The sequence below is a fragment of the Quercus suber genome, unplaced genomic scaffold, assembly GCF_002906115.3.
Source record: "Quercus suber isolate HL8 unplaced genomic scaffold, Cork oak 2.0 scaffold_11, whole genome shotgun sequence".
In the NCBI taxonomy this organism is placed as follows: Eukaryota; Viridiplantae; Streptophyta; class Magnoliopsida; order Fagales; family Fagaceae; genus Quercus; species Quercus suber.
This window is the reverse complement of record NW_027069477.1, coordinates 1,750,613-1,765,479: the sequence shown is the minus strand read 5'-3', so window position 1 is coordinate 1,765,479 and position 14,867 is coordinate 1,750,613. Positions and strand designations below refer to the sequence as shown.

General features: G+C 35.6%; 1 protein-coding gene across 1 annotated transcript; it reads left to right on the top strand.

Annotated features, from left to right (window-relative positions):
• Window positions 1-301: 301 nt before the first annotated feature.
• On the top strand, window positions 302-12,504 carry LOC112036258 (polycomb group protein EMBRYONIC FLOWER 2). Its single transcript, XM_065778828.1, has 11 exons — window positions 302-386; window positions 1,355-1,408; window positions 1,490-1,549; window positions 2,170-2,216; window positions 2,310-2,443; window positions 5,933-6,209; window positions 8,706-8,754; window positions 9,823-9,906; window positions 10,611-10,690; window positions 10,904-10,993; window positions 12,031-12,504. The coding sequence occupies exons 1-11, from the start codon at window positions 366-368 to the stop codon at window positions 12,152-12,154; spliced, it is 1,020 nt and encodes a 339-aa protein (XP_065634900.1). The 5' UTR covers window positions 302-365; the 3' UTR covers window positions 12,155-12,504.
• The last annotated feature ends 2,363 nt before the right edge of the window (window positions 12,505-14,867 follow it).

Sequence of the window (14,867 nt, the reverse complement as noted above, 5' to 3'; positions counted from 1 at the left end):
AATTTGGACAATTCTTTAAAATTCAGAGTCAATAAATCAAAATTGGTAGCACAAGGGGTCAGTTTGCAGCTAACCCAAACCCCAAGGGGGTCTTTTTGCATTTTGTCCTTTTTTATTTTATCACAGTAACCCTGTATACATAAACAAATGAAAAGAAACTGATATTAAAATGACTAGTAAATCTGTGTTCTCAAGGAAGATCACAAATTAATAAATTATTATTTTTTAATTTCTCATGTGTGTATACATCATATTTACTGACAATCAGCCTTTTGAACTTAAATTAAATTCCAGTCACATGCTAACTATTTTGTGTTTCTTTTCAACATGCAGTAATTGAGGACTTCGCTTGTCCATTTTGCTTGATGCAATGTGCAAGCTTTAAGGTAGATGTCCATCTAGGTTTCTTCTCTTTGTTATTGGCTCATTATCTCTAAAGGTTTAACAGAAAGTATGAAATATGCAGTTTTGCTAGAGGTTGAGGGAAAATAATCCCTTAATTGAGGGCTGTCAACTGTTCACTAGGAAAAAAAAAATTCTTATATTTTACTCCTCAAATAAAGTTGTATGAGTATGGGAAGGGGATGAACTGCTATCTACAGTTTTAAATTAATTCATGCTAAGAAATATTGATTTTCATTTGATTCATTTATGCTCATACTCAAGCTTATTTTCTCCCATGAGTTCCACTATTCTAAATTAATCACAGTCGGGAATTATTTATATTACCTATGAATTTATAATTTACAATTAGAATCTGACTTGTTCATGATACAATATGATACTTTACTTATGTTGGGGAACTGTTGTATTAGAATTGTGTGCTGATGTTTTTGCCAAATTAGTGCCATTTATTCTTCCCATCATTATATCAAAGGCAACTGTGGGGGATTTTTCCCGCCGCAAGCTCTTTGTCCGCTTTGGAGAGCCAAGCCCGCACAGTTTTGTTCTCAAGCGACGTGGGAGGTCAAGATTTTCACCTTTGAGGCTTGACACCTTAGTCCCACATCGGTAAGAGAAGCGCCCCACTCATGCTTTATATGTGCTTGGCACTTGCATGAGTGTACCACTACTACAGTGACGTGGGAGGTCAGGATTTCCACCTTTGAGGCCTGACCTTCCACGTCGCTTGAGAACAAAACCGTGCGGGCTTGGCTCCCCAAAGCGGACAAAGAGCTTGCGGCGGGAAAAATCCCCCATAGCAACCATTTCATTTACATCAAGCGAGTACTTTCAAGAAATTATTGTCTTTTGCTTTGGTTTCGTAAAGTATAGATTTATTAAAATCTTTTCGTATTAAAAAATTGGTAATTTTCTTTGACTATTAAGATGAATACCTTTATTTATTTTGCAGGGTCTGCGGTATCATTTGTGCTCTTCTCATGACCTATTCAACTTTGAGTTTTGGGTTGGTAATTTGGAAATATAAAGTCACTTGCTGCTTATTGTGCCCTTCTGGAAAGGCTTGTAATAAACATATATTTTGTAGGTAACTGAAGAGTATCAGGCAGTGAATGTCTCTGTGAACATTGAGATATTGAGATCTGAGGTAAGAACTTTATTATTATCCCAGAAAAATTCTTGACATTTATCAAGGCAGAATAATTGTGTGTTACCTTAACATGCTGGACAGGGAGAGTGCTTGTAATATTTAAAGAGAACTTTTGTACAACATTCTGTGCATTTAAGAACTCTCGTCCTTTTAATATAATTCTTAAATGAAAAATTGTTGGAGACGAGAAACTTATAAGGAAGTGAGCAGCTGACCTGGTTCTGACTTACAATCTTCACGAAAGGATTTTTCTTCCTGAGGGACTCATTTGAAAGTGTGGTTATAATATCATATCTGTTTGCAGATAACTGAGTGTTGGAGTTGCCATATTCTCTAGGATATGTTCTGCCCTTCATGTTATGTCATTCTTGGCCTTTTGGATATGTGCATGTGCTGCTCTTCATGTTAATATATTTATTTATGAATTTGTATAATTACATTATGCCTCATGACTGGATGAAAATTATACTTCCTTCAAGCCATGTGTGATTTGTCACTACGTGGAGTGCCTTATGTCATACTAAGTTCAATTCATATTTGACAGAACCTTTTTCTCAATGAAAAAGTATTAAGTGTTTTTCCAACTATTTTATTATGTCAAAATAATTTGTACACAGACAGTAGCTGCTGCAGTGGACCCACATCCGCAAACATTCTTGTTCTGGTCTGTTTTTATATCTCTGGGCTTACAGCTTCTTGTTGAACCCTTTTTGTTTGTTTCTGAGAGGTGTGACGGTGAATCAAATTGTATGTACAGCTCAAGGCCACGAAGGCGTAGGCGAACGGACCCTGATCAAAATGAAAAGCGTGGTAATGTACAGTTCCTGGAGTTGTACTCACCCAGACTAGCCGGGGAAGGCTTACACAAGGGGTTTTTGGAGAAGGATGATGGTATAATTATTTATTTATTTAGAGCACTTTGAAAGTTTCTAATATCCACTAGTGCTGCAGTCCTTAGGACCTGCATTGGCGTATCTGGTTGGTAAAACTGTCAATGGCAGACCAAGAGCAGTCTTTTTGGGCCTTGAATTTTTACTGATAAATTTAAAATGACTGATGATCTGCCATCAATATATGTACCATTAGCTGATCATAATCATAACTATTCCAAAATGATTGAATTTCATTCTTTCATTTAGTTGTTCACCGTGTGCAAGAATACTCAATTTTATATGTTTGATTATGGCTAATGCTGCGTAGTCAAATAATAGCTTAAAGTTAATGGTGAAAATAATCCTTTACATTTTGATTTGAATCTGGAATTTGGTTTATTTAGGTCCAGACCCATGCTGGGTTTAGTGTATTGACAGACCTACTTTGGGAGAAGTTTTGATACAGGGAGCACAAACCAAAATTATTTTAGATATTTTTCCAATATCATTTTTGAATTTTGAATTTGGGCTTTAATGTTGTTGAGGATTTCATGGGATGGCTTTAGGGGTTTGTGATTGAGGCTTGATGTATTCTAGAAGCCCTATGAAAAATAGGCTCCAGGAAGTGTTTTAGAGCCTACAATTTCAAAGAAATTCTAGATGATGAAGCCTAGGATTTGTCATGGTCTTTTTTCCTCCCTATTATTTCCATCTTCTACCCTTTTTGTTCTGCATCAACTTACCATCAAAGTGTATTGATCCCTCTGTCCCTTCCCTAACATCATGAAAGCCACCACAGAATCCTCCGCTGTTACCCGAACCCAACATTCAGCCAATCCGATCAACTCACCTCTACTTGAGAGCAACTATCCCATCACAAACCCCATCTAATCTATTGAACTCCTTGCCACCACCAAGCTTAGAGAAACATTTTTAATCAAAAATTATATTCAAATTGCACAGCTTCAAACCCAGCCCAGGTTAGCAAACCCAACTTCTTGTTACATTATTAGTTGAAATTTCATTGTTGTGAATTATGGCAATATTAGAGGCACCATCAACGAGGCACCTACATTTGATGGTTATCAAGGCTCATGGATGTTCACCATTTGGTTACGTGAGATGGACCAATTTTTTGAATGAACACGTTTCAAATGATAACAATGTTAGGTTTTCCAAGATGACACTGACAAGTAGAGCTAGGGACTATTGGTACAATATTGAGAACCTTTGCCATGGAAGGTACAAGCCTGCCATAACCAATTGGGAAGAGATGAAAGAAAATCTCAGAGAGAAATATGTTTGCTAGTCCATCAAAGAAAATCTATCCCAATCCTATTAGGGTGACTTTTTGGATAAAAGAATCTGAGACAAAGGAATAGACCTGCTATTGGCTATGTGGCACAATTTGGAAAAGAAAGATGCGTGTTTGCGCAGTGTCTATTTCTATACCTACTCCAATATCAATGGAAGCCATATTAAAAGCCATCCAAGACTTGTCTATGAAGATCAATTCAATGGCTCCATCCTTTGAAAGATAATTGGCAGCAATAAAACCACAGTTTCATACACAGGAGACAATAGTGTTGTTAATGAAACCTTAGTGATGGAGGGGCCTCAAGTACCACCAGAACCTAGTACTTAAAAGGAAATGCAAGTGCTGACAAATGTAGACTTTTACTACAGCCTAACACATATGTGGTAGACTCAATACAGCATGTTAGAGAATCATTAATTTATGAAGAAAAATTTCAACAAGAGAGCCACAAAATAGAGGGTGTACCTGTGAAAATTGAGTTTGATAATTGATGCACCTGTTACTTATTAATCCTCTATGGTGCAGGAAGTAAAAAGGCTTGAGACGATGGTGATTCTTGGGGGTCAAGACTGTAGCATTTATAAAAATGATTGCACCCATTGATTTATCATTCCATACTAATTTGATATGGTGGAACAAAAAGCTTCTTTGTTCTTAGTGTAGCCAACCCGAGTACATTGGGAATGTTCTATGGGGGCATAAATCAATAACCAAGATTACAACAATCAAGTAAAACAGGAAGGGAAGAACAAGAAAAATGACAAAAGACTACACTCCAATAGAGGAGAGTGTGTAAAAAAAAAAAGACTTAATCTCTAACATAGAGCGTTCACATCCCTCAAAGCTTGTAGCATTTCTTTCGCGCCAAATACACCATAACAAACAATGAGGCACAATTCTCCACAACTCTATATTTCTATGTCATCCAAACTTACCCTGCCAAGAATCAAACAACTCAATAACCTTTTGAGGCATAACCCAATGAATTCCAAATAAACAAAACACCAACGACCACAACTCACAAGCAATCGGGCAATGAAAATTAAGATGATCCACTGACTCCCCACAATTCTTACACATATAGCACCAATCAAGAACTAGCACATGTCGTTTGCGAAGGTTATCTATTGTTAAAATCTTACCTAAAGAAGCAAACCATGAAAAGAAAGCTACCCTTGGAGGAACCTTTGATTTCCAAATCATCTTCCAAGGGAAGGATAAGATGGTAGGAGGGTAGAAAGAAAGATAGAATCCTTTACCCTCAAAACCTCTACTCCTTGCTGGCTTCCAACACACCCGATCCAGACCCAATCCCCGTGCCGTCGAAGAGTAGACCATATCCATAAACAGATCAAAGGATTCTTGTTCCCAATCTTGTGGAGGACGATGAAATGTAGCATCCCAATGAATCCTCCCACCAGACCAACACATAACCTCCGCTACTGAAGAATCCTTTGTTCTACTAATATAATAAAGTTCCGGAAAAGCCTCTTGAAGAGTACGATCTCCACACCACACATGCTTCCAAAACTTCACTCTAGTACCATCCCCCACATCATACAGAAGTAGTTTAGAAAAACTCATCCAATCACTCTTAATATGTCTCCACAAACTAACACCATAAGCACTGGTCACCTTTTTCGTGCACCAACCACCTTTTTCCTGAGACATTTCAAAACTCGGGATCAATTTTTCTCCAACTAGTGGAAAATGATCTAAGAAGCACAATCAAAATTATTATTATTATTTTTTTCCAAATTTCATTTTTGAAAATTTTGAATTTTGACTATAATGTTGTTGTTCAGGATTTCATAGGAAGATTTTAGGGGATGTAATTGTGGCTTCATGGTTCCTGGAAGCCTTATAAGAAAGGCTCCAGGAAGTCTTTTAGGCAGAGTATTTGGAATGATAATTTTCTTATGGGAAATTATCTCGTCTGCTTGGTGGTGATTCCAAGCACCTTAGGTGGTAAAGCCTAGGATTCTCATGTTCTTTCTTCTCCATGTTTCTATTTTCTACCATTTCCCTTCTGAATCAAGCTTAGATTAAAACGATAGGACTCATTTTGTAATTTTTTTAAAATTTTGATGTGTAGCACAGTTGTAATATATGTGTGGAAAAATATTACCTTTTGGTTCCATCTTCATATTCCTTTTGTGTGGAAGACTGAAATTTTACTTAATGGATCAGATGTTCAATCCTGTAAAGGTGAGAAGATTTCCAAGTCATTCCCCAGTGATGAAGACATGCAGAATGGAAGGGTTGGAGGAGGAAACTATGGTCCTGATTATCCCAGTGCTATTGGGTGCATAGAGCGAGTTGCATCCAGTTCTAATGTTCCTGGTGTTTCAATTGCCACGGCTCAATCTTCTGTGGACCCTGAATTTGTAAAATCACTATCTGTAAGTGATCCTGCAGTCCCTGCTAAAGCAAGGAAATTAAACACGGAACGGTCAGATTCTAGAAGGTATGTCACCAAGGATATTTATGCCTAGATTTCCTATTTTTAATAGCATTCCAAAGACATCTTCTGTATTATTTCTTCTATTTTGGTTTTGAAAGGCCTTTATTCCCCTTATAATGAAGACACTGCAAGCATGTGCCTATTTGTTTATGTATCTGTGTGATAGAAACCTGCCACTTAAAGTTTATAGAAGAAACAAGAAACTTCAAATTTATCAACCCCAAGCTTTGATTTGGTGGGATAATTGTGGTGTAGACCCACTGCTATAACTTCTGTCTGAGTGAGATAAATATTTACGACTTATATAAGCAAGAAAATTTATGACTTTTATTATGATTGATAGTTAATAAATTTTTGTGATGTGGTGGTAAGAACTTATGTTTATTATAAAAAAATGGTTTATCAGAAATTCCAGCAACTAACAAGATTAAAGAAAAAGATAATAGAATTGAAGTTGGAACAACCAAATATGAATTTCCTGGCCCAAAGAACTCAAGAAATATTCAACATTGAAATTTCGTAAGGTAAATGAGAAAAGTTGCCTGCAACGATTCAAAAGAGGCTATTTGTAATAGATTCTAGGAACATTACAAATTCTAGGAGCCCTAGAATTCTATCCCTTTATCTTACATATAACAATTTTTTTTTTTTTTTTTGATAAATAACGTAAGAATATTATTAATAATAGAAAAAGTGCCAAACCGAGTACATTGGGGATGTACTATGGGGCCACAAATCATAAAACAAAAGTACAACGGTCAAGAAAAATAGAAAAAGAAGGACAAGAAAAATGAGAAAAGACCACACTCCAATCAAAGAGAGTGTGCAAGAAAAAAGACTTAATAAAAGCCACCCTTGGAGGAACCTTCAATTGCCACACCAACCTCTAAGGGAAAGAGCAAGTAGTAGGGTAGAAAGAAAGAAAAACTTTTAACCTCAAAACCTCTACTCTTTGCTGGGTTCCAACAAACCTTATCAAGGCCAACCCCCCACACTTTGGAAGAGTAAACAGTATCCATAAACCAATCAAAAAATTCTTTCTCCCAATCTTGCAATGGACGATGAAAGTAAAAATTCCAGTGAATCCTCCCACCAGACCAACACATAACCTCTGCCACAGAAGACTCCCTTGCCCTACTAAGACAATAAAGTTCTAGAAAATCCTTTTTGAGAGGACAAAAACTTTACTCTAGTACCATCACCCACATCATACCATAGGAGTTTAGAGAAGTTCAACCAACCACTTCTAATAAACCTCCAAAGACTAACACCATAAGCACTTGTCACCTTTTTAGTATGCCAAACTCCCTAAACATTCCCATATCTTGCCTCTATAACACTTCTGTCTCAAAACCATAACTCCAGAACCACTTGCCCAACAAAACATATTACTTTTTTTTTCTTTTCCGATAATTCATTTGTTACAAGCGATAAGGGGAAATTTGAACCCCTATTCTCCTTGTAAAGGAGACTTGTAAAGGACACTTGGAAATGCTATTGAGCTACAAGGTCTTGGCTAATAGGCAATATATATTACTATAAAGCTTTTTTTTTTTCCTTTTTTTTTTTCTATTAGAGGTTGTTGTTCATTATATTTGAAAAGGTATGCACTCTCCACAACCACTTGCCCAACAAAACATATTACTTCTTTTTTTTTTTTCGATAATTCATTTGTTACAAGTGATAAGAGGACATTTGAACCCCAGTTCTCCTTGTAAAGGACACTTGGAAATGCTATTGAGCTACAAGGGTTAATAGGCAATATATATTACTATAAAGCTTTTTTTTTTTTTTTTTTTTCCCCTATTAGAGGTTGTTGTTCATTATATTTGAAAAGGTATGCACTTTCAAGTGCATACTTGCGCTTTGTACCTAGGCTCTAGGGCCTGGCCTATGCACTTAAGTACGCTTGAGACTTTTGCCCACACTTAGTGCATGACAAAGAATGTGAGTATAGATAGGATAGAATGTAGAACAATGATACATGTGGCATTAATTTAAAAAATATTTACAAAGCCATTCCCAATTTAATTGGGATTGAGGCTTAAGTTGAGTTGAGTTGAGCAAGCTTGCTGTAAAAAGTCCTTTGCAATCAATGAAACTTTGATTTTGATTTTGATTTCTTTTGCTACCATCATCATTGCCTTTTGTGAGATTTGAACCTAGCATTTAACCCCAATCCCCAACCCTTCACCACTTTACAAAGATAGTATAAAAGTTTGGATCTTTGTCTGGTTTATGTAAAGTTGGAAGTTTTGAACAATTGTTAATTTCAACCCATTGCTTGTTTGTCTTATGGTCATTACTTGAAATAGACTTCTACTTGTAATAATGATATGCTTAATTTTTAGATGTGCTTATACATCATGAAAGGCACTACTAACTCTGTATCCTTCACAAATACTAGGATTATCTAGAGATTTTTGTCCTTTTTAAAAAAAGCATAATTCTTTGGCATGCTGTTTTATTTATGTACTTTTCACAATTTTGTTTTTCCAGCCGTGTCCTCCTGCAGAAACGACAGTTCTTTCACTCTCATAGAGTTCAGGTGATCAGTGATTTTTAGATTTTTTTTTTTTTTTTTTTTTTGAATTTTGCTTCTTCATCTATCTGCTTTGTTGAGTTCAGGTGATCAGTGATTTTTAGATTTTTTTTTTTTTTTTTTTTTTGAATTTTGCTTCTTCATCTATCTGCTTTGTTATTTGTCTTAGTTATAGGATATTGGATGCATACTCACTTGTAATCTTAATTTAGAATCTTAAATAGAATTATTAACACTAATAGCTTTATTATAATAATTACAGCTCATAGTTGTATTTTTTTGATAAGTACAGTCCACACTAATAGCTTTGTGCGGACTGCAACCCTAGAAAGTTCCTGACTATTGATAATCTTCACAAGAGGCATCTATTGATAATAGATTGGTGATGTATGTGTAAAAGAAGCGGGGAATCTATTGACCATGTATTTCTGCTCCTTAGCATAAGATATTTAGTCTTTTGTCTTTACATTGTTTGGGATAATTTGGGTGATGCCAAAATCTGTGTATGACCTCTTAGAATGTCAGTGAGGACACCTTCATTGCCATAGCAGTGCTAAGGGTTGGCATGCTGTGCCGTTATGCATAATGAGAGAATCTTTGGTTTTAAAGAAACAAGATGGTCTTTGATGGAGTTGAATGTTCTAGTTTTGTAATCCAGGAATCTATCTTTGTGATTCTTGCATGATTGAATGCAAGCCATGGGGGGCATCTTGCCGATATCTTTCGTTGATTTTATGGATTTTATATCTTTAGAATTTGTAATCTTTGGAAAGGTTTGGCACTTATTCTGTGTCTTTCCTTTTCTTGTTTCAATAAAGTTATTACTTAAAAAATAAATTGTGTTTTCTAATTGAATCTTTCTTGGGAAATTATTTTTTGGTTATTGTGCACTTGAAAGTGCTAGTTATTACAAGAAATATCTGACTTCAATTTCAGTGAATATCTTTCTTGAGAGGCACGATTTGCTTTTTCTTGTGACTACTTGGAGTTTTACTATGTTCTCAATCTACATCAATGATATGTTAAGATTGATGACTAGTTTGATTTCTAATGCAATCTCATTTTTGTACTCAGCCTATGGCATTAGATGAAGTACTTTCGGATCAGGATAGTGAAGATGAAGTTGATGACGATGTTGCAGACCTTGAAGATCGAAGGGTATGCTTGATGATTATATGGATTTGTATTACTTCTTTTTCTAAATTGTGATGCTTGTTACAGTAGTAGAGCCTGCCTTTCCTGCTCGACACATTTTGTAGAAATTTTTAAATGTTAAAAGAGCTTATGTACTTTGCTCCAAGGAGTCTTCATTTAAGTGATTTTATTCTCCAGTTATACAAAGTTGTGTTAGTGGTGAAAAAATGGGGTTAACATGGCCTAGCTATGAGTTGATTGACTCACTTATTTGGCCTTTTGACTAATTAATAGGAAAGTAAATATGTTAGAATGTTGAAAACATCTGTCAATAGATTTCTGCCTACTTGATAATTCAAGCAGTAGTGGGATTGAAATCTGTTATTTAGGATGGAGGTTGTAGGATTCTAACTATGTATAGGGTTTAGACAATAGCAACATTGATATTTGACATATTTGAGTCAAATCAAGGGTTTCTTACCAAGTACCACTTTTTCTGTTCATTGGCTTGCTTATGCTGTATTGGCACTCTCCTTATTTATTTAATTTTCATAATTTAATATCTCTATCATATTTAACATCCAGAGGAGTTGGCTTGGTAAGGGACTTTTCTTGACTTTGGTTTGGTTTAGTACGTCTGGTTTGTTTGGATGAACCTTGCCCAAATTAGTTGTTATCCTTATCCACTTTTGGGATTCAGAATTTGAGAGCAAACCATTCTGTTGCAGATGCTCGATGATTTTGTGGATGTTACCAAAGATGAAAAGAAGCTTATGCATCTTTGGAACTCGTTTGTAAGAAAGCAAAGGTAGTTATTATGCCTTGTCTTGTAAAGCATTCTGATGTTTCTCAATTTTTTTCTTCTTTTCTCTGATTACTTATTCCTTTTTGTTTTAGTGTATAATGGAAATTCAAATGCAACTACATGCACCTTTTAACGTTAGTTTCTTGTAAGGAACTTTTAAAAAAAGAAGAAATTAAAATTATTGTTAAATTTTTTTTTCTACTTTTATTCTGGCAGGGTACTGGCAGATGGTCATGTTCCCTGGGCATGCGAGGCATTCTCGAAGCTTCATAAACAAGAGCTGGTCTCATCCCCAGCACTCTTTTGGTACTATTCTCACATAATTTTGCCCTAATGATTTGAGCAGCTTTAAAGTTCTTTGACTTAATGTTCATTCATTGACCCTGCTAAATACATACAACCAGAAATTTATCTATTATTCATATGCTAATCTTTTTTAGTTGTTAAATGAATTTTGACACTTGTTCCTTTTCATTTGGGTGGGGGGTTCCTTTGAACTCTTTTATCTATCAGATATCATTTTTATGGGTGATAAGGTATCCAAGATACTTGGTGGAATTGCATCCGAGTTGTGAAACATTAAGTCAATGTGATAGAATTATATTGTACAAAATGGAATATGAAAATTTGGCTGCAAATTTATTGTATATTACCTGTGTCCTTGGTCTTTGTTAGAGCTTATTCCTATTCATCAATAGAATTCTGTACTTTTACTATTGCTAAATAATAGAATTCTTTCTCTTTTAATGAAAAATGTAATTTCTTGAAAGAGTGGGAGTAAAATTACTGACTTGTTTGTATGGGAACTTTTTTTTTTAAGTCATGTTTTAGATGTAGGGTTTCTTTCTGTAGGTCATTTGAAATTCTTTTATTGATAATTTACACATGTAGCTAGTGAGTCTTGAACCAATGACATCACCGTCCCTCATAAGTGGCATCATTTGGGTTAGAGCTCATTGGTGTATAGGTCATTGGAAAGTTCCTAGACTCAAAACCAATAGTGATGATGTTCAAATAAGATGGTTTTCTTGCATTTACTTGAAAAGAAATTTAATGACCTAAAGGGGATGGCAGTCTAATACTTTTGCTATTGAATGACATTTCAAATGCTTCTTGAATATATGCTTTCATTGATAGCCATCATATTCTCTTGGAACAATTTACTGCTCATGCTTTTTTATTAAAGACTGATGACATCTCCAAACCTGTTTTGTACTGAGTTGCACTGTGCATTGCAGATCAAGTACCTGTAGAACACCTAGTTTCTTGAATTGATAGATGTTGCATTTATATAATAACTTTATAAATATCTGAAATTTGCATATATATGCTTATGGGCTCAGGTGTTGGAGGCTATTCATGATCAAACTTTGGAATCATGGTCTTCTTGATGCCTGCACAATGAACAACTGTAGTTTAATTCTTGAAAAATGCCGAGATGAGGGATCAGATGTTATGAAAAGCTAAAGAGGAGATGATTAACTTCTTCGGCCTTAAAGAGAACAAAGATTTCTTTTACATTTATTTTTTTCCTCCAACTATTCTTGCCTATTTGTCAATCATAATTAGACTAGAAATGTAATTCATATTCTTTTGCATACAAAGACGTGCATCGAGGGCTGCCCCTTGGTGCTGTATTCTTATTTAAACGGGCCTCATTTTTTATCTGTGGAGAAAAGAATTCAAATAAGTTTAGTTTGGCCTTTTCAACCCATGGGTGGGATTACCGACACCCTAATCCTAATCTTATCATTTCTTTCTTATAGAATTGATTGTAAAATATGTTATAGATCAGTTCCTGTTTTCTTTTCCCTTTTCTTTTCTTCTTCTTCTTCTTCTTCTTCTTCTTCTCTCTCTCTCTCTCTCTCTCTCTCTCTCTCTGGTGGGGTGGGGTTGATCTATGGTAGACCTAATCTTTTATTTGTTTATTTATTTTAAGATGTGAAGTCAGTCATACACCATTGTTATCACGTTACGAGGGCACCCCTTCATACTTTTATGTTATCATCAAGTGCAATTGATTATGACTTTTTCCATTTTGTTCCCTTGGAGCTTGCGACTAGTTTTTCTGTTTTGTGTCAACTGTTTGTAGTACCTTTTGCTTCTCCTAGCTTCATTTAACAGCATGGGAAAGCTTTTTGTACAATCGTAAGCGGTAGAGTTTCTTTCTGATGTGGTTTCTCAATAAGAGCATTGAATCTTGACTACTAAAAAATTATTTTAAAAAAAGAGCATTGAATATTTGCTGGTCAAAAGTTGGCTGTAGAATATCTACCAAAAATTAGATAAATGTCGTTTGAGGCTAGGATGAATTACATGCCAATCATTTTCTGAGCACCTAGTTGCAGATCAAACTTTGGTTGATATCAACTTTTATTATACCCAGTATATGATATCAACTAGTTGCAGATCATGATCCACATCCTCTGGACTTAGTTGCAGTTAAATCTTGGCTCTTGTGGCAAAGGAGAAATAACATCCTTATTAAACATGAACACTTCGGTATCAAAGACATTAATGAACTACCGCTTTTTTCTTGGAGCAAGACCATAAATTGCCCATGAACGAGGCTGAAGGCACCACATGAGCATTGATTCAAGGCTATCTTTGACGGCGCTCTTTTTCCAGTACTGTAGGCAGCTAAGGTTGAAGTTGTGATTAGGAACAGTAGTGACGAGGTGATGGCGTTGGCGTCCTTGACCCAATGCATACTACATTTTCACTCTGTGGAAGCTGTTGAGGCAATGGCAGCCAGGCACAATGTCGAGTTCCAAGGCGACTCCTCTCTCATTATTTCTACTGTGTCTTCACCTGCACTCAATTAGTCTAAGCTAAGGTGATGTTATCTTGGAAACACAGATATTAGCATCAGCTCCAAGTTGGCCTTCCACCTCCCACTTTAAACTTCAGGGTAATGGCTCTCGCACATGCTCTGGTGGAAAGCTCTTGAAGCAGATGACTATTGTATGATTGGATGATACCCCTCCTGATTTGAATTCTGTTTTGTTACACGATCTGTTGTGATTTGTTTTGTTGTCTTAATAAAATTTACATCATCTTTTTTCTCTGAAAATAGATTTAAGTTCGTTAAAGATGCTTATTTAAGCTCAAATTTGAAGCGCAATTATCTATCAAACCAAGTTTGAAAAAATCCAATCCAAACTCTGGTTGATATCATCCTAAAAGTCCTGGTTGCGCTAAGTGATGATCTTCCCTCTGAGACAATTTTCTATGCTCTTTTTAATTATTGATATTTTTTATTATCTTATGTTAAATTCCAATACCAATAGTGTACTCTATGTAGAACTCTAGCTAAGTTTCAAGAAATTTAAAATTTTACCTCAACTAAATTTTATTAAGAAAAGTTTCAAGTAATCTATCTATCTATATATATATATATATATATTTGTGGGCGTAAAAACTAACCAATCTGGGATCCCGTGTGGATCCACAAGATAAAGTTTAAATGACCAACACAATCTATTTATAAAAAAGGAATAGGGAATAAACACTCCACAATAGGAAACTCAAACAATTGATTTCATCAACACCATATATTTCAGATGAAGCTAAAGTATTACAATATGAGAATTTCTCTTTCCCATGGTGTTACACACTCTCTCTTCCAAATAGATAGTTTTTCTTCATTCTTACACCTCTTTTCACTATTTTTCCAACCTCCTTCTATTGGCTTGACTTCCTCCTTATATAGGTACATTCCTTGTTCTTATCTCTACAGTTGTCCTGTTGTCAGTCGAGTTTTTGTGGATATTTTCTTCTCCTTTATTGGTTTCCTCCATTCCTTTATCCTAAAATTTTGACTTTTAGGGGTGTTTGTACTATTCAGGTTGTCTCATATGCATTCAATGCGGCAGGGGTTAGGTGAAAATCTCCTCATTAATGCGGAGGTGAAGATCTTCAACCTTCTTGCATGTTCTGGAAGACTCCTCGAGGTTCTAGGTACCTTCTGGAAGTAAGACGTAGATTTTCGGTGCACCTTGTCTCGGATAAGGCTTGGCTCCATTTAACTTGCTACCTTTTTCATGGGAACAATCTGCAAAGGTTCCTACCTTTTTTGGGTTGTTCAGGATGGCTCTGTACCCTTCCTTCAGTCTTTATAATTTATTGGGCCTTTCCATGAGCATATGTGTACGGCCCAATTCATTCCACGGGGCCTAAT